This window comes from Triturus cristatus, chromosome 8 (assembly GCF_964204655.1).
Source record: "Triturus cristatus chromosome 8, aTriCri1.1, whole genome shotgun sequence".
NCBI classification, from domain to species: domain Eukaryota; kingdom Metazoa; phylum Chordata; class Amphibia; order Caudata; family Salamandridae; genus Triturus; species Triturus cristatus.
Window position 1 is genome coordinate 1,184,081,393 of NC_140591.1, and position 20,684 is coordinate 1,184,102,076.

Consider the following 20,684-nt stretch of genomic DNA (forward strand, 5'->3'; position numbering starts at 1 on the left):
GTTACCCGATTTGAAAATGGATTCTAAGCTCGGCCATGCCTCGGAGTACGACCTGCAGGAGATCCCCGCACTTCAAGGTGCTGCGGAGGCTGTGGCAGTGCTTCCTCGGGCCCAGGAGGCTTCTTGACGCTGCTTGCTGCCGAGGAAGGTAAGGGGAGGGACAGGGCGGGAATCCTAGAAGTTACCGTGAGGCTATAACTGAGACACATGCAGAGTGAGCAAATGATGCTCGCAGGAAGCTATGAAGTGGGTATGCGGTTGAAAGTAATAAAGTGGGTACGCGGTTGGAAAACGTTGTGGAATGATGCTTATGATAAGTTTCTGTATTCAGGGTCTACCTAATAGCTCGCATTCAGGAAAAGAAGGAAGTTGTTGTGTTGCCCCCACATTGAAGCGCTTATTAAAAGGGGTTCCCCGTTGGCGCATGGTGCTTTTGTAGAGTACAACTCTAGCAATAAAAAGCTGAACTTTGAAAGAAACACGTGTAGCGCCGGGTGCAGGCGCCTTGTGTTTGGTGGCGTCATTAATTTACACGTTGTCAAATTGAAGTCACAGCCATTTAGAACTGGGGTGCCCCGAGCAAACATGTTTTCCGAATTTCAGTGACACTTTAATAAGTTAGTCCACCAGTATTCGTTGACTGTCAGATAGTTCTGGGTTTTGCATATATTTAAAAATATGTCTGTTTTCAAATAGCCTGTGTTGCTGGTCAGGCATCAGCTGGGAGCGCTGTCTGGGCATGAGAGCAGGGGTGCACTGTGTACTTCCCTAGCAAGGCTATGTGCAGGCGGCAAAGCTTTTAGAAAGGTTTACCTATGGCAATCCCTCTCTGCTCGCTAGTTATCTTCAGAAGCGTTCTTTCTTCGTTAATGAAAACCGTCCGGGCAGGAGTTACTTGCAGAATGCAGTCAGATGCTGTGCGCACGTGACAGTCCTGGAGTCATTTGTTTACCTTGCGGGAGCGAGCAGCAGTGCCATCTGTTTAATTGTAAACAGATGGCGCCGCTGCTCGCTCCCGCAAGGTAAACGCCACACATTCACGAGTGTTCATTGGAAACAGTGCAGTACATGCACTAGTTTCCCAAAAAGTCCTGAGTGATTCCAAGAGGTCACTCCTAAGCAGTGCTTGCGCGCTTCAGGAAGCTTATGTAGTGTGCACACAAAAAGCACTGAGCACTGGCAAGCTCAATACTTTGTTTCAGGATTTGGGGACCTGGTAGCCAGAAACCTTAACGCTTTTTATTAAACCATAATCATATGTTTGAAGATGTTGGTGCCTCTGTCTGAGGCAGCCAGTCTATCTAATAGGCATAGGTCTAAACCCTGGTTTGGTTTGTCCATTTACCACCAAAGACAGATGTGTAGAACAGCAGAAAGAAGATGGATGGAGGGAGGGAGAGAGAGTTTGAGGACAACAGGGCTTGCTCAAGGAAGCATCTGCAGCTCCATTAGGAACACGAAAAGGCAAAAGCTGTATTATACTACTACTATAATGTAAGCCGTAACATCGTGCTCCTAGGTGGTTCAGTTAGCTTACTCATCCATCAGGCCTCTCCCTGATGACATGCCTTCACGGAGTTTGGTAACCAACAGGGACTCTTGCCTTTCAACACAAGATCATTTTAATCGAGCACAAAATATTAATAATCTTTAGTCAGGAACTCAAATGTTTTCTCCTTATTTCACTGGGTGAGGCACTGTTGAGTCCTTGCCCAACAGCATGTTGTGGTATCTGTCCCTGATATGGCAAGGTGTGGTCTCACAATAGATTAAAACAGCTGTTGTGACTCCCCACATTAAAAACGAAGGTGTTCCCATGGATGACAGCCAATTTTTGACCAAGTTCTTATTTGCCGGTATCGACCAAGGGAGTGGTACATGAAATGGTCCAGAAGCATGTTTGTAAGTTTTACTTATTCAGTAATTGTTAATTAGGATTTCAACTGGGACATGATACAGAGACAGTCATTTATTTGCTTGAACCTGTCCGTGTCCTATGATACAATAGATCACTCTGTTCTTCTGGAAAGGGAGAACATTTCCCTATGGATTTGAGGTACAAAGCTTGGCTGAAATCAGCTTTATCCTGGGTTTAGTGATTAAGATAATTATTCCATGGTGAGGGAGCTTTGTTTGTGCGCTGCCAGAAGATTCTGCACTTTATCCATTGCTTTTTAAAGGGTATATGGCTGACTTTCAACTGGACTGGACTTTCAGCACTTCATAGATGACACCCAAATAAGGGCTCATCTGGAGGAAAGTAGTTGCCAGGCTCTGTTCTCACATTCTTACGGGCTCACCGAGATTGTGGCCTCTCGGTGGCAACATTTAATCCTGGAATCATTGCCTTCATCCAAAAGCCTTCATTCGCAACCACACCAAGTACAGAAATAGCTGTTATCTTGCACATGCCTTCTTGTCATTAAACGGAATACAGCAAATGCCTTTAAGAAAACTCTGATCATTTGAGCATGCTTAAGTATCAGAACACTTTAAAAGGAGTTTAGCTCCAACTGTCAGTGTTCCGCAGCATTTTGTTGCAGTACAGAACCTCTGCAGCTCATCTAAGCATCCTCAATTGTCCTTCTGCTCACCACTGCTCCACATTTTTCTCCTTTCCTGCCCCTTAGCGTGTACTCTTCCCCTCTTCTAGATTTCCTAGTCTTTGAGTTCCAAATGGTCCTCTTTGCCTTTTCAGTGCCATTAAGATACCTTTTTTACTAAGCATTTTCAGATCAGAATTTAAACTAGCAGCGTGTCACTCCAGGCTTCTGGTTTCTTTGCTATCACTGCCTATTCTACAGCTGGTCAACTCTACTGTTGATTACCATTTCACTCCAGAACCGTTTGTAGTGGCAAGTTTGAAGACGCAATCTTGAAAGGCAGAAATTAGACTGCCATCATCCTGAGGCTTGGTGCTGCCTCTTGTAAATCAGGAGCCATGCACCATTTTAGAGTGAGGGTTGTTGTATTCCATCCCCTCATGTCTGAAAATAGAGAGAGAGCAAATAACAGCTTATTGTGGGGATGAGCGCAAGTAAACCAACTTTCAGTGGCGGGAAAAAAAAGGAAATATCACAAAATGGAGTGGCTATTCTATCTTAATGTCTATTTTCTTGGCCGGAGTTCCTTATGGCAGGATCATGAACCATCTCTACCGTTAAGATCCTAAAAGTTTATACTGACCATTAACTCGCTTTAGTTCCCAAAATTAGAACAGAAGGGAAAGGTTTAGTCCAGACTGGCGACGAAATCTTGTTCTATACTTGTGCTCAACGAAAAGGGATGTATTTATGAGGTTTAACATTTTATTTTGCATGGCCTATGAAATGTCCTTCATGTCGGCACCTCAGGTCTTCACAAATGTGATGGCATCAATAACTGCACTTCTCAGGAGGCTGGAAATCCCAATGTTTGGGACCCGGACAACTGGCTGCTCAAAACTGAGATGATAGTGTCACTTGCATTTAACAGCATCCTTGCTGTTCGAACTGAGCTTCTTTTCAACCTGCTCAAATCTCACCTGGAGCCCTCACAGCACCTCATGGTCATTAGGGCACCTCTGGACACAAACTCACTTCGAGCCTTCCCTCCTCTACAGAAAATCTGAGACATTCATTTTATGATTCTGGTGTTTCTGGAGAGTGATGAAATCCCAGTCCTGATGTTTTTAAGCCTTCTTAGGTTTTCTGGCTTCCTGTATCATCATGCATGCACACTAGCACATTAGGTCTTTGCAATGGTGTCTTTGCAGGCAGTCGTCTCAACACGGGGGAGACCTGTCAGACACCATTTAGGTCTCCTGGAATGCTGCGTCTGATCTTGTCTGGTGGTTGGTAAAGGAGAACCTACTTCAAGGGATGCCCTTCTTTCACCCACCCACTGTAATCACAGTAGCTAAGGATGCAATCTGGAGAAACCTTTGGAGGCGTGTGGTCTCCAGAGGAGCAGGTACTTAATGTCAGCCTGCTACAACTAAGAGCAGTCTGGCAGACACTCAAAACCTTTATCCTTTCCATTCATGGCCAATCAGTCCAGATCTTGACAAAAAATATTATCGCAATGTGGTGCATCACCAAGCAAGGAGGAGTAGGGTCTCAACTGCGCTGTCATGAGGCGCTGAGGCTATGGATTTGGGCAGAGATGTGTTGGAGGAGGTTAACCCCCAATCATGCAGCTGGGTCTCTGAATTTCAGGGCCGACAGTCTGAGCCGGTGTCATCTTGCAGACTGAGAGCTGTGTTTACTAGTAGGTGAGCAGGAAATCTTCCCTATTAGGAACACCTCAGGCAAAACATTTCCCCATATTGGACAATTCTCAGTGTCTTCCATTCCGTGTCCCCATACCTATAGCCTTTGAAGAAACTTGTCTATTATATAATGGAGCATTTATCAATTTCCTTTTTCAGATCTTAACTTTTCTAAAGGGATTGTAAAGCTGATGATAATTCAGACATGCTGGAGAAAGGAAAATATATATAAAGAGACAGAGCAACATTTTCAGAAGCTTTCTGGAGAAATTACTGGAATATGTAGTGCGGTTATTGATGGCCCTATAAGAGATCTACTGAAGTATTGACCATAAAACCTGATCTAGTGTAAACTTTATATATATATATATATATATATCGTGTTTTCATAGAAAATGTAAGCAATGTTTGGAGATTAACAATTGTTCTTCTACATAGTTGGCTCTATTCTGAGAATACGTTTTTAATCTTTCAGGACTTCCTTTGTCAAATAGAGAGGTACTGCAAGCAGTGCCACCTGACAACACCAATCACATTTCCTCCTGAACATCCAGTGGAAGAAGTAGGACGCCTGTTACTATGTTGCCTGTTAAAGCATGAAGATTTAGGTATTTGATTTTGGAATGTAATTTTGATTTCCTGCCCTTAAATTTGCATAAGTCTTAATTAGCTGTATCATTTTTCGTCACAGGTCACGTAGCCTTGTCTTTAGTTCATCAAGGTTGCCTCGGAGTCGACCAAACAAAGCACCGAACCTTACCCAAATCTGTGGTAGATGTATGCCGTGTTGTCTACCAAGCAAAATGCTCTCTGATCAAGGTACATATTTTGTTTGAGTAGCTTATGCTATTGTCTTGTTAATTTATGAATATTTTCATTTTAGGATTTCATTTCAGTTTAAGAGAATAGTTTTCAATTATTGTTTCAGACCCATCAAGAGCAAGGTCGCTCCTACAAAGAAGTATGTGCTCCAGTCATTGAGCGATTGAGATTTTTGTTCAATGAATTGCGGCCAGCAGTATGCAATGATTTGTCTATAATGTCCAAGTTGAAGCTTTTAAGCTCGTTGCCCCGATGGCGAAGAGTAGTTCATAAGATCATCCGAGAGAGGAGGAAAAAGAGAGGTTAGTGCACATTGTGAATGTTTATTTGTTTTAGTTCTGTTTTTCCTCACAACATTTCACACACTTTCTCCTTGATCCCTGTTCTTTTAAAACAGGATGTTGTACTACTTCTCTCTCCTGTCCATTTCTGTGCATCCTATCAAATATGTTTCTATGTAGAATGGGGTGTTTTCGGTTTGCCTTAACCTGCCTGCTAACCTTTAGGGCCATAGTTTGGTTTAACTATGCATCCTACAGATTTGAGTAAGAGTTGCTGTGGTGCCCAATCAACGTAATTCCCAAGTATATAGATGTTGTACTTTTTGGGGTAAAATCTGAAGAACTCATTTTGAACAATTTGTTGCTGCTGTATTTTTCATTTTTGGCTGCTCTGCCAGTCTATTACCAACCATGCATAGGAGATAGTTTATTCATTTATAGGAAAAGCCTAGTAATGAGGATCTAAAGGCTATCTGTGATGGCATGCAAAATAAATTATCATATAGTGAAAAGTAAATTTTTTGATTAAAAAAAATAACTGCAATTATTTACCAATTCACGATACACAGTGCCAGGTTTTGCATGCAGCAACATAGAAGGGCAGAGTTGCAGTTCAAAAGAATATGTAAGGCCCCATCTTGTACTTGCTCCTGTTAGCAGGGTCCAGAAGTGTGTTTTTTGTGGTGTACCTGCACATTTGATCAGTCTCTGGCACTATAAACTCTCCTTTCTCCTTTTATTTGGAAGAATATTAACCATTGGCATAGGTTCATTAGTTCTCCATCACACCCTTAGAAGGACAGTTCTTGAAATATGTGCATACTCTATTGAAAGCTATTTGAGAATAGATAATCAATTTAAGTGCCTGGCATTTTGAGCCTTAAAGCTGCCACTGAGTTCTGGTACACCTTCCTGCAGACTAAGGTATTGATCAGCCTCTTTTTCTTACAAAATATATGTTTGGGCTATGGAATGGTCTTGGTTAGGCTGCACTCAACACTTGCTAACAAACATATGCAGTGGTTTAGCATGTTTTGCTGCAAAATATGCTGCCCTAACATAATGGCGAGCCTTAAACAACTAATGACTTCTCCCCGCAGGATATGTTAGCCAATTTTGGAAAAGAGCCCTGTGCCCTGGGAACTTGTATGTTTTGTAAAAGGCAGTGCCGCAAACAGTAGAACTGAGTACAGGGTCAAGCTTCCAATGAAAGTGTGCAAATGTGATGGGCAGCAAAAGAGAATTTGAATAAGCCAATGACTATTGCGGGCAGTTACAATTATGCCTGTAGGTGTTGCAGTACACAGGAAGATATAGTGGTCTGTCTATTCTTGTTTTTGATACTTTCTCTGTGTCATTCTTCCATGCTTTCCAAAAGTAGCACCTTACTGAAACAGAAAAGTAGCCTAGTGGGTGATAATTTCTTTTACTAGGCACCAGGTACTAAGCTTTTATACCACCACCCCAATGAATATCTTAATTTTCAAGCCAACTTCCACTTCAAAAATGCATTAACATATTATTAAGCTACAGAATTGAGTCATTGACATTTTAGAGTACATAACCTACAGTGCTGTCATGGTACAGACTGGATATCCCTGTAAGCAATGCAAAGTGTGTGATGCAGGATGGCTGGCTTGAAACCATATAAGACTCCATAATTTGGACTTTTTGAAAGCATTGTGTTTTTTTAATTACATTTGATATTACTGTGAGTGGGTGGACATCCCAGCCTACTTTTAGTATAGGGACGGACTGGTCCCTAAATGCCTCTGTTATGAATTATTAAAGTAGTTGATGTATATTGACAACTTCTCTTTTTTTAAGTGCCAAAAAAATCGGAATCTACAGATGTAGACGAATCTAAAATTGGCAATGAAGAAGGCGACTTGGAAGAAGCATGTGTTGTGCCCCTCAGTCCTTTGGCCCTGGACAAGTGCCCTTTGCCCATCAGATCACCAAAGGTAATTTGTGCATCTTGAAAAGTATCCTCCACTGATTTCAGTGCAACTTATTTGATTTCCTCCTTAGGTTTGTCATTCTAAACAGCATTGAAGTTAACTTTAAGAAGACTCTGATCATCCTTCACTTTATATGTGACTGAATATTAAAGTCTCTTACTTTGTAGCATTCTGAGCTTCACTGCATTTAAAATTAGGTTTACATGCTTCCAGAAATATTTAAATGGATGGAGTTTTTGGTTAAGTGTCCTGAGACATGGTGTTCTTTTAACAGTTTTTCAGTCTTTTAATTCACCTCATGTTTTGAATGGGTCCAGAATCTTTGACATAGAGTGCCTTCTTCAGTCTTGTAGCTCCTGTCTGCTTCGGAGCCCCAGAGATCAAAGATAGTGGGTGTCCAAGTTCTGCCTCATTGCCTTTTTGCCCATGTTCCACCATCTCTAAACCATACACCAAAACTCTCTGCCCAATTTAGAAGTGGTTGTTGACACAGGTTGGGTCATGTTAGGTGAGGGGGAGGGTAAGTGATTGAGGGCACGGGATTGAAGGCACTTATAAAGTTCAAAACATATGTTCTAAGACTTCTTTATGCTATTAAGAAAGAACAAAGAAGCATATTCTTCTGACCCAGCTACCTATATTAGCAAGACAGATAATTTTTCAACTCGTCCCAAAGGTAGACAGGTTGTTTTTCTGACACAGCATTCATAAGGGCATTCCACAGCAATGGCACTAGGACAGATAAGGCTCTACCTCCTGATCTTGCCTTCTTAACCTTTGGAACCTGTAGAAGCGGTAATTTCTCCTGTTTTTATGCCCTATTCCAGTATTTCTTTGGCAGTAGTCTCTGTAAAAAGGGATGGTTTTTCCAGTGTGCAGCTTTATATCTGTAGCAGAGTTCCTTGAATTGAATCCATCTCTCAAACAGCTGCCAGTGCAAACTTAATCTGAAAGAGACACGTTAGTGATAGATTCCTTACCTTAGAATATCCCCAGGCATCAGACTGGATCCTGAAAGATTTTTGTCAGCAGTACCCCTGCACGTCGGTAGGTGGCGTTGTGCGGCTCCACGTCAGTTGCTGGCGTCGTATGCGCCGAGATGACGTTACGGAGACTACTTGGGTGCCACCCATGCGCACTGACGTCAGTGCTTTCTTTTTCCGCGCCAGTAAGCGCAGGATCTGGTTAGAGCACGTACCCTAGTCACTTTTTGACTATCTTTTTGAGACTTTTTATCTCCTTTGAGTTTGAATCTACTCTGGTGGACGTAGGGATGCCTGGTTTTAAGCCTTTGGGGCCTGCCGTCAAAACATGTCGGTCACGGACCCCCACGACGTCTGTCTCTACTGCCTGGAGGGCGACCACGACTCCCGGTCCTGTATGGACTGTTTGGCCATGTCCCCGAAGGCCTTGCGGGAGCGGCGCCGGAAGCTGTTTGAGGTCCGGCACTCGTCTCTGCGCCGTTTACGGTCCAGGGGCCGCTCCAGAGAACGCTCGCTGGGTCACCGTCGTCGCTCCTCGGGCTCCAAGTCTTCACCCTCGGATTAGGGTAGGAGACGACACAAAAAGAAGTCGAAGACGCGTTGTCGCTCTCCGACGTCTCCCTGTTGCTCCCCGGATGCGGAAGATGGGGACAGGGGTTCTGCCCCTGCGGCTCCTTCGGAGCCCGGGAGTCCTGCGGCCTATCCACCTTACCAGGGTCCGTCGGTGACTCCCGCACAGGTGCAAGAATTTCTTGCTACCATGGACCGCCTGTTTAGGCCTCAGGCTCCCGCTGGCGCGCCCTTGGGCCCCGCGGTCCCGTGTCAGGATCCTGTCGGGCTGTTGGCGCCGCCGGCGGCTCCGGCGGCTCCGGTGCTGCTGGCTCCAGGCACGGCGCCACAAGGTTTCGAGCTGCCGGCTCCGGCCCCAGCGCCACCCTCTGCTCCGCCTCCGACGCCGCAGTGGATGCCATTTGTTCCGCCCCTGCCCAGTTTCCTGGACAATTTTGTTCCTACCTGGGATCCGCATTGGGACATGGCGCCGGTTCGGCCTCGTCCGGCGCCGTCCCCGGCGCCGATTGTTCCTTCCCGGGTCCCTGCCCTGCTGCCGCAGCCTGTCCCCCCATACGGCAGAGGCGGAGGACGACTGGGAGGGGTCCAAGGACCCTCTTGCTCACCAGTGTGACTCCGAGCAGGACTGGGCGGACGAGTTAGAGGAGGCCAGCGGCCTTGATCTCTCCTCTGACCCAGGGTTTGCCTCTCCTCCGCCTACCATGGAGGAGGGCGCTTCGTACACGATGGTGCTCCGTCGGGCAGCTGAGGTCCTCCACCTTGATCTCCCTACGGTGGCCCTAAAGACTAATCTCCTCACTGAGGTGCTCCAGACGGCGTCCACTTCGTCAGAGCCCCTGCTGCCATTTAATGTCGCCCTCACTGACGTCTTACTGGGCACATGGTCGCGGCCAGCCACAGGGGCCCCTGTGGATAAGAATGTCGCCAGGCGTCATCGCCCGGCGCCGGGTGACCCTTGTGAGAAAGTGCCATCTTTCTTGCATGGTATGCCCCCACTTTTTGCTGAATTGCTGAATGTACTTTGACTGAGTGTGCTCTGGACTTCTGCCAATCAGGTGCCCAGGGCCTATGTTCCTTCCCTAAGACCTAAAACCCAAATTGGCAAACCCTGGCCACATGTCAGCCCCTGGTAAATGGTACCCTAGGTACCCAGGGCCTTGTGACCAGGGAAGGCCTCTAAGGGCTGCAGCACATATTGTGCCACCCTTAGAGGCCCTGTACCCTAACACAAACACACTGCCCTTGCAGGCTGAGTGTCTGGGTTCAAGACAAAACAGAGAGTCGACATGGCACACATCCCTGTGTGCCATGCCCACAACCTACACTGCCCTGGCATACATCAGCCACCCCTCTAGCTGGGTGCCCTATGGGCACAGGAGCATTATCCCTGTGCCCCTACAGTACCCAGGTCCATTCCTCGGCACTGTAGGTGCAGTGCTGCCATTTAAGAGTATATGGTGCAGGGAGCTTGTCAAACACGAACTCCACAGCACCATGATGGCAACACTGAAGACTGAGAAGTTTGGTATCAAACTTCTCAGCACATTAAACCTGCACTGATGCCAGTGTGGGATTTAATGTACAATGCACTACAGAGGGCATCTTAGAGATGCCCCCTGAAACCTAACCTACAATCCACGTCTTGTCTGAGAGGCTGCCTAGGCTGCCACACAGCAGACATGTTGCTAGACCCCTGGGTGGAGAGCCCCCGCTCTCCTGGGCCTGCAACAATGCACATCCTGGGCGAGGTGCTGGGTCTCCTCCCCCAGGATGGGCAGGGGGAAGCTTCAAAGGCATGCCGCCTTTGTGAGCTTCTCCAAGCCACTTGCTGTACGACGCAACTAGCCCCCAACGGTTCTGACCCCACTCTGGTGGGAAGACTGGCCGGAAACTCCAAGTAAGGACAGTGGATGTGCCAGCCCTGCCAACCCCACCCCTCAGGTGGGGGAGGCGAGGTGAGGTGAAGCACCTCTCCGGGCTCTCACCATTGAAGATGGGAAGCCCTGCCCAATCAGGACTAGGCTAGTGCCCCCCTCCCACAGGAGAGTGGCAGGATAGGGGGTGTACCCACCCCAGGGCAGGAGCCCATTGGTCCCTGCCCTTTACCTACCTGTAACGCCCCTAAAGCTAGTATTTAGGGGCACCCTGAACCTTCCTTCCTCAGATTCCAGATTCCGAAAAAGCAAAGAACAAGAAGAAAGAAGGCCTGCTGTGCAGCTGCTAAGAAGAGGAAGACACCAACTGCTTTGGCCCCAGCCCTACCGGCCTGTCGACCCTCAAACCTGCTCCTGCTAAATCCCGGCACCTCCTGTGGCCAGCAACCTCACAAACCACAGAGGACCTGGTTACCTTGTGACTGAGCACCTGGGACTCCCACGAGCAGTGGCTCTGCTCAAAGCAAGTATCTAACCCCTGGCACCAGCCCGAAACCGCGAACCCTGCACACTCTTCACCCGCCAAGCCTGGCCTGTGCTGGAGTGGACAAAGACCCCGAGGACGTCCTCCCGGCGACTGAGACCCCGAATCCGGCACCCAAGGATCCACCTCGACACTCCTGACGACACCTGCAGCCTCAGAACCAGGGACCCCCCTACCGCGATCAACAGGGGGAAATATTTCCCGACACCAAAAGGCACCCCTGCATCCGGTGCCCTGCGACCCCATGTGCCCGACTCCTGGGTACCTACCTATCCTCCAACTACCCAATTTACCTCTCGAAGTGGTGGGCACACCTGAAGAATCTACGTCCCAGAGCTTGCAGCCTTTGTTCTTCCTTGAGCTTTCCCATTGAAATCTATTGAGCGCCCGAAGGCTCAAAAGCACCCTGCACCCAGCCGCCCGAGTGGCCCTGGCAGTGCAACTTCTACTCCTACCTACTTTCCCATTTGCCCTTAGCAAGCGACTAGGAGCCCAGCTCCTGCTAGTCATAAGCCACCAACCAAGGCCCCCCTGCCTCCCATAGGATAACATTGGGCCTAACTCACTCTGCACCCTGCTCCCCCTGTGCCGCTGAGGGTGTAACAACTGTACTTACCTGACCCTGGGAGACCCCTGAGTCTGTGCCCAGGACCTTAACTCTGCCAGTCGAGTACTTACTCAAAAGCCGATAACTCACTTTTCATCCATAGGGTAACATTGACTGGCTTCTTCTGAAATTTCTTGTGTGTGTGGAGTTTCTAAACTTTAAAATATTCACCTAAAATCAACCGAGTAACGAAAACGGAAATACTCACCTGCTATTAGGAGAGATCCCAGTGCTGGATCTTGGTGCCCTGCACTGACCCTGAAAGTACTCCCAACCGTACTCACCACTAACTCACTTTTTTCCCATAGGAAACCATTGACTGTTTTTCTTTGAAATTTCTTCTAAGTGTCCATTTTTGCAAACTACAAATCTTCTTTAAAAAATCGTACCAACTGTGAAAACACTGGATTACAAAAGTAACAAGAACATACTTTACCCGTAACTCAAATTTTCGTCAATAGGAAACCATTGACTGTTTTTCTGTGAAATTTCTTCTAAGTGTCGATTTTGCAAACTTATAAATATTCCTTAAAAATCGTCTGTATAACTTAAACGCAGTTTCTCAACTGCTTACAGGTGAGACACTAGTGCTGTATCCAGGATCCAACAGTGACCTAGAAAAAGTAACCATAACCCCACTTACCTGCTAATTGAATTTCCTTCCATAGGATAACATTGGCAATTTGATCAGAAAAAGTTTGTCAACTTTTAAAATAGCAAAATATTGCTTAAAAATCACAACAGTAACTAAAAGGTATTTATTCACTTGTTTCCAAGAACTGTCCCAGGACTGAATCTAGGACCCAGTCCTGGAGTTAGAAAAGTAATCCTGAGAGAAATCAATTGCATATAACCCTGTCTTTCTGACCACTCATCCTACGCCCGAGAGCCTGGTCATCCAATCTTCAACGTCCCAGAGTGCCTTTCCCACGGCTCCACTGGATAAGGACTCTAAGAAGCTGGAGCAGTTCGGCAAGCGGTTGTTCTCTTCGGCCAGCTTAGGGCTGCGGTCGGTGAACACCGCCTGCCTATTGGGCCGCTATTACCACGTGGTGTGGGATGCCGTTGCACAGGTGTTGCCTCAGTGTCCTGAAGGAGACCCAATCTGTGCTGTCTCAAGCTGTTGCAGAGGGTAAAGATGCGGCTAAGTTTGCCATTCGGTGTGACTTGGACACCACGGACTCACTAGGTAGAGCAATTTCTACGACTGTGGCGCTTCGTCGCCACGCCTCGTTGAGATCTACCGGGTTCTCGCCAGATGTCCAAAGCTCAATCATGGACATGCCCTTTGATGGCACTCGTCTGTTTGGCGATAAGGCCGACAGTGCGCTGAAGCGTTTTAAGGACTCGCGCGCTACGGCCAAGTCCTTAGGTCTTTCCATGAAAAGCCCAGCCACTCTTGGTTTTCGTTCCTTTCGTGGCTACGGGAGGGGCGCCCAGGCACGTTCCTTCAGCAAGCCTGTGTAGAACCAGCCTCAGCGCGGATGCGGTTTCTGCAGGGGCGGGTCTGGGAATCAGCGTGGAGGTCAGTCCACCTCTGCCCCCGCTGCTTCTACCTCCAAACCTTCCTAATCCGAGCTTTGTGGGGCACCCCACGCCAGTGGGTGGCAGGATCCGCCATCACCTCCCCCACTGGCATGCTATCACATCGGACAAGTTGGGTGTTGCAGATCATCCGCGAGGGTTACTCCCTTCCCTTTTAGTCCATCCCTCCAGCCACGCCACCTCAGTACCACCGCATGTCGGGGAAACACTTTACAACTCTCCAGCAGGAAGTAACAGCCCTCTTGGCCAAGGGGGCCATCGAGTGCGTTCCTGGGCCAGAAGTAGGGAGTGGTTGTTATTCCCACTACTTTCTGGTCCCCAAGAAGGACAAAGGGGGTCTCCGTCCCATCTTGGACCTCTGGAACAATCCACCGCTTCCTCCAGAAGGCGTAGTTCAAAATGCTGACTCTGGCTCAGGTCTTGGCTGCCCTCGACCCTGGAGACTGGATGGTAGCGTTGGATTTGCAGGATGCCTTTTTTCAAATGTCTGTCCTGCTGGCCCACCGGCGTTACCTGCGGTTCACGGTAGGCCAGGGGCATTTTCAGTTTGCCGTGCTCCTATTCGGCCTTACCAGTGCCCCACGGGTGTTCACGAAAGTGATGGCGGTGGTCGCAGGTCAGGGGTGTCACTCTTCCCCTACCTCGACGACTGGTTGTTGAAGGCGAGCTCGACCCAGGCAGTCGTCTCCCACCTTCAGACTACAGCCGACCTCCTGCATTTGGCGGGGTTCTCCATCAACGTGCCGAAGTCGCACCTAAGTCCCTCAGCAGCTCTCCTTCATCGGAGCTGTTCTGGATTCGATGCAGTTTCGAGTTTATCCTCCCGAGCAGCGAGTCCGGGATATTCAGGCTATGTTTCCGATCTTTCAGCCTCTATCCCGGGTTTCAGTCAGGATGACCCTCCGGCTTCTGGGCCTGATGGCCTCCTGCATCCTGCTATTGCAACATGCCATATGGCATATGCGGGCTATGCTTGGGATCTGAGGTTCCCTTGGGCGCAGCATCAGGGCAACCTGTCCAATCATGTTCAGATCTCGGAGGGCACTGCACAACAATTGCAGTTGTGGCTCACGAATCGCGATTGGGTCAATGGCAGATCCCGCTCCCTTCCCCAACCAGAGCACACAGTGGTGACTGATGCTGCCCTCCTGGTATGGGGAGGCCACTTGGGAGAGGTGTAGATCAGAGGACTCCATATCAACCTTTTGGAGCTTCGGGCGATCCGACTTGCACTGAAGGCATTCCTTCCCTCTGTCTGGGGTAGTATGGTGCAGGTGTTCACGGACAACACCACCGCCATATGGTATTGCAACAAACTGGGCGGGTTGGGGTCGTGGACCCTATGTCTGGAGGCTCTGCGCCTCTGGTCATGGCTGAAACGTCAAGGCATTACCTTGATTGTTTAACACCTGGCAGGTTCTCTGAATGCCAGGGCGGACAAACTCAGCCGCCGGTGCTTGATGGATCACGAATGGCGTCTGAACTTGGACGTGGCGCAAGGTCTCTTTCAGCAGTGGGGAGAGCCTTGGTTAGATCTATTCGCCACCGAAAAGAGAATGCGCAATGTCATCAGTTCTGCGCATTGGAATTTTGAAGGCGGCACTCGCTAGGCGATGCTTTTCGTCGCAAGTGGAGTTGCGGTCTATTGTATGCTTTTCCGCCTATACCACTTCTGCCCAGAGTGCTGAAGAAGATTAGGCGCAACCGGGCCCATGTCATCCTTGTGGCTCCGGATTGGGCACGAAGATACTGGTCTCCGTAGCTACTCAGCATGGCTATCGATCCCCCAATCCGACTGCTTCTTAAGGAGGATCTTCTGTCGCAGCAGCAGGAGACAGTCCTCCACCCGAACCTGTCAAGCCTCCACCTCCGTACATGGAGATTGAGCGGCGTCAGTTGACAGCCTTCGATCTTCCTCCCGATGTCAGTGATGTCATTCTGGCAGCCAGGCGTCCCTCCACTAAAACGGTATACGCCTGCAGGTGGAATACATTTGTGGCATGGTGCACAGCGAAGGCTGTGTATCTCCTTTCTGCCCCTCTTTCCGAAGTTCTTCTGTTCCTCCTTTCTCTGGCCCAGCAGGGCTCTGCTCTGGGCACTATCAAGGGCTATCTCTCGGCCATTTCCGCCATTTTAAGGCTTCCAGATCAGCCGTCTCTTTTCAAGTCCCCTGTTGTTAGTCGTTTAATGAAGGGCATTACACACACGTTCCCTCCGGTCCCCTTTATAATGCCTCAGTGGGACTTGAATCTTGTGTTGACTTATTTGATGTGCGCTTCCTTTGAGCCGCTTCACACCTGTCCTTTACGTCTTCTCACCTTAAAGACTGCTTTTCTGGTTGCTATCACCTCTGCCAGGAGAGTAAGTGAGCTCCAGGCACTTTCTTCCAGACCTCGTTTCTTTTCTGTTCTTCCGGACAAGGTGGTTTTAAGGACCCGTCCTTCTGTCTTGCCAAAGGTTGTCACTCCCTTCCACATCGGGGACCCGTCCTTCTGTCTTGCCAAAGGTTGTCACTCCCTTCCACATCGGGCAGACCATCACTTTGCTCACCTTCTTTCCGCCTCCGCATCCTTCAAAAGAGGAAGAGAGGCTCCACCGTCTTTACCCAAAACGTGCGCTCTCGTTCTATCTGAAGCACACACAACAGTTCCGGGTGGATGACTAGCTCTTTGTCAGCTCTTTGTTGGCTACGTGGGCGCCAAAAAAGGTCGGGCCGTGCACAAACAAACCATCTCGGTGAGTCGTTCTGTGCATCAAAGCGTGTTACTCGCAGGCTAAGAAGGAGCCTCCTGTGGGGCTGCGTGCCCATTCTACCAGGGTGACGGCGGCCACTACTGCCTTGGGACGCGGCGTCCCCTTGCAGGATATTTGTCAGGCAGCTACGTGGGCTTCGCTGCACACATTTACCAAGCACTACTGCCTTGACAGCCAAGTCCGGAGAGACGGCTTCTTTGGCTGTTCTGTTCTCCGTGACTTTCTGGTGTAATCTTATTCACAGACCCTCTACCGAGGTTGGTATTGCTGGGGTATCTATTCTAAGGTAAGGAATCTATCACTAACGTGTCTCTTTCAGATGCACAAGTTACTACTCGTGTAACGATATATCTGTAAGAGACATTAGTTAGTGATAGATTCCTTACCGCCCCACCCATCCTCCCCGTTCTGCGAACTGATTTCTAGAGTTCAGGTCATCCCTTTCAGGGCCCTAGTTTCACGACGCCAGCATCTGACGCGGAGCAGCACGACCTCACCGACCAACGTGCAGGGGTCCTGCTGACGAAAAAACTTTCCGGATCCAGTCTTACGCCTGGGGATATTCTAAGGTAAGGAATCTGTCACTAACTAATGTCTCTTACAGATATATCGTTACACAAGTAGTAACTTGTGCGTTGTGCTTTAGAGATGTGATCAAATTTGTGCAGGGTGAAAATCTTAACTGCTGAATTTTGCACAAACTAGAATTTTTGAATAGATGTTTCAGGGAGCCCAATATAGCACACATTTGGTTTAATTGAACCATGAATTTAGTTCTTCATTAGTCACCACTGCTCTTAAATTGATCGGAATGCAGGAGAAGATATTTTCAGTAACTTTTTTTCTGTTTTTCTAATTTAGTCTGCTTCAAATGCTTTGTGAAGGGTATCTTGGTGCTAATCGATCAATACAGAGTTGGACTTTTCTTGGGCTTATCCCCGCCCTTAATCGTCTTTAGTAAAGTTGTTCCTACTCACTGCAGTTGTGAAGGAAGATTCAGGTCTAAGTCTTATGCATATGTACTTTCAAAGTTCACTGCCTGCCACTGACAGCATCATCATTGGCTTCGGCATCTGCACCTATTAAAGTTTGGACCGGACCGCATAGACAGCATCGAGAGATGGATCAAAGGAGGTGGGCCAGAAAAGTCCCGCAAAAGAGTGAGTGGAAGGCCTTCACTCTTGGGAGAACTGTCAGAGGTAACTGAGAAATGTATATGACCTCCTTTAACCTCTTCAGTGCCCATGACGAGATAGTCTCGTCATGGAGCACGGTTGCGCTGTGCCCATGACGAGACTATCTCGTCATTAACCCCACCCACTAGTGCAATGCCCGGCACAGGAGGGGGAAAGGGCGTGGCACTGAAGGGGTTAAAGCGATCCCCAAGGAATAAGAGGGCAGCCTAAAGGAGCCACTGATTGAGTGAGGAATCGCTTACTGGTGTTTGCTCTGGGCTGGTTTCGAACAATCACTTCTAAGTAGAGGATTGACAGAGGGCAGTTGTGTGAGGGATATGACACTGCTGATAATATAGGAGAGGGTGACATAGATTAACAATATCCTCAGTTGGACACTTGCCTATGGGACAAATTCCTCCCCCCGCTAAGGATTACCTGTTTAGTTCATCTCAGGCCTCCCTGCTTTGGATTACAGTTTCCTTTGTAGGCCAAATAACTTTTTTCTTTTTTGCCCTTGAGCATGATCTGGAGATCTTCCATGGCTCCTCCTATCCTAGATCCCATGTGGATGAATGAGTCTCTTCAGGACCACACCAGGGAGGAGTCTAGGTCAACCATGGGACCATCCAAAAGTAGGCGTAATGGTTCTAGGAATTCTGTCCTCTTGATTAAGATGTGGGAATCTCCAGCACAGCTTTGGTACGGGAAAGGATCTTCGCAGGTAAATAGGTGAGGGAAATTATGGTGTCTGGACCATGCTGGAGTATTCCAATAAACCACCACCATGGCCCCCTCAGGGTCAGAAGGAATCCAAAACTCATTGTCAACTGTTTGTGGCTGAAGTCTGAATCCTCTGTACAAAGATATGATTCAGTTGGTACTGGCGCATAACTGGAACCAAGAAAATAACTCGAGTATTTTCTAGTGGAATAAAAATAGAAGGATCTACTTCCCATCAAAGAACTGCAATTCATCAAACACTTAATGAATACACTGCCCTTCAAGATGGTAACTTTGGCAGATGTCATCCCTTTGCTTGAGAGGTCCACCTTGTTAAGATGATTGTCTGTATTGACTAATGGTTATCGGCACTTTTCTGGCTCATGTCATCCTACATCAAAATGGTATTGCTGTGCCGGTTGATGATGTTCATGATGCAGGAGTAACTACACCTGCAGTGGCACGTGTCCAGAGAGTACTTGAGCAAAGTTTAAGTTACAGGTTGCAGTAAAGCATCCTTGAGCTGGTGGATGCTCATGGCATGCATGTCTTTCTGCCCTCAGGCTCTGTAAAACTCAGTGGGCACGGATGCATCCTTGGAAGGTTGGTATACCCACTTGGGGTCTCCCTTAACTAGAGGTTTATGGTCCAATTCCAAACTACTTCTGCATATCAATATACTTAAACTCCATTTGTTAGACATAGCTTTATGTCACAGGTCATGGACAGAGTGGTCTAATGATGATGGACAACATGGTAACCATGCTCTACATCAACCAAAATAGTTTGCTGACCTTATCTTGGGAAATCCAGAAAATGTGGATGTGGTCTTCGAAACTGAAGATCAGCCTGATCACAAGACAACTGCTTGGTGTCAGAAACAACAGAAAAGATGGCCTTATGAGAGTAGTGCCTAAATTACATGAATAGGAATTGAGCCAGAAATATCTAGACTGCCTATTATGTCTCTGGTGCATCTTGAGGATTGATGTCTTTTAAAAAGGAAAAAATGCAAGTGCTCCTTCTTTGACTTTTTCTGTAACCAGGATCACTAGATGTGGGAGGGTGCGTTTCTGTGGCCTGTGAAAGAGTTTCTATAAGCATCCCCCTAAATCCCTGTGATTCACCAATTGTGCAGTTGCATCAGGATTCTGGCAGTTCCAAACTGCTCATGTTAGACCTAGTTTTCCATGCTGCTCTGCATGTCAGAATGCCTTAATTCATTCATAAGAATCTTATTTCGGTTGAGCAAAGCAACCATAATAGAAAAGGGTGCATTGCAATCAGAATGCCTTCACTTCCAATTGCCAGAGACTAGGCAACTGCTGAGTAGCAACACAGGCAAGATACTATGCACGAACATGCCTCTCACAATCTAGAGTTCAGACATTTGAGTCTCTGGGAATGCTCAGAGATGCTGACCAACTCCCTGGTTGAACTTACCAGTGCACCTATGCCTGAAAGTGAGAAAGGATCTTTATTTGGTGCTTGCAAAATGCTGTCACCAGTGTTGCCTTAGGCACATAAGCTGTTGTCAAACCTATTTGCGCTAGCCAAGTGGGGCTCTAAACTCTCATCCATGCGGGTACAATTGACCATGATATGCAGGAAGAGGTCTAGTGTGCACATGTTGCTATTGTAACCTATTGTCAAGAACTTACCCCAAACTTGGCTACGTATGTTTACGCCTGTCAGAAAACAAATGCCAAGTTTGCACTCCATTATGTACTCACTTATGTCATTTCATAGCCTTTTAATCAGTACACAATCTCAAACTCTAATTCTTCTGATTGCTGTCATTCCAGCTAGGAGAGTAGGAACTATTAAGGCATGTTCTTATTTGAGGACCGTTACATAAAAATATATGTTCGAGGCATATGAGCTGCAGATTGTACACTGTGCATAGATCGCCATCTGGTGTTGGGCTCGGAGGCTTGCACTTTGTTGTTGTCTTGGAAGAGTCTTTTGAAGTCACGAGATAGGTGACTCCTACCTTGGACGATAGTGCGCATGGGCATCGATCGACTCCATCCTCAGATTGTTTTACTCTGCCATCGGGATCGGATGTAACTTCTGCGCTCCGGTTCGGCACCATGTTCTCCAAACCTTTTCGACGCGCAAACTATCTAAAACTCGACGGTATTGTTTTCGATCGTATGATCTTCGGCGCGCACCTCAACTACTCGATTCCAGTCGACACGGGCTGCTGGGCCTATCAACGTCGTTTGGGCCTACAGCGAATGGAAAGGACTCCATTTAAAAAATGTCCCCAGTGTGGAGCTAAATTCCCCCACAGTGACCACCACAAGGTCTGTAACCTGTGTCTTTCACTTGAGCACGACGAGAACAATTGCCAGGCCTGTTCCTCCTTTAGATCCAAAAATACCATCCGTGATCACCGGGTCTGACGACACATCATTGCGCAGTGAGCAGCTCCGGTACCGGTGGACATTTTCTTTTTCTTTTTTATTTTTTTATTGAGCAGAGCATTAGGTACATAGAATACATATTATACTTAAGATCATTATTAAAAACCATTTGTACAAACAATACAATAGCTTAAAAATTCATGCTAAAATGTTTGAAAAAATATGGC

The 20,684-nt window shown here is 47.5% G+C and overlaps 1 protein-coding gene across 1 annotated transcript in view; it reads left to right on the forward strand.

The window, feature by feature from the left end:
- Nucleotides 1-20,684, forward strand: part of LOC146805589 (E3 ubiquitin-protein ligase HERC2-like) — a 1,563,844-nt gene that overhangs the window by 349,595 nt on the left and 1,193,565 nt on the right. Inside the window, 4 exon segments of the mRNA XM_085622871.1 lie at nt 4,725-4,857; nt 4,941-5,068; nt 5,178-5,373; nt 7,180-7,316. Of these exon segments, the coding sequence (XP_085478997.1) occupies nt 4,725-4,857; nt 4,941-5,068; nt 5,178-5,373; nt 7,180-7,316 (594 nt within the window).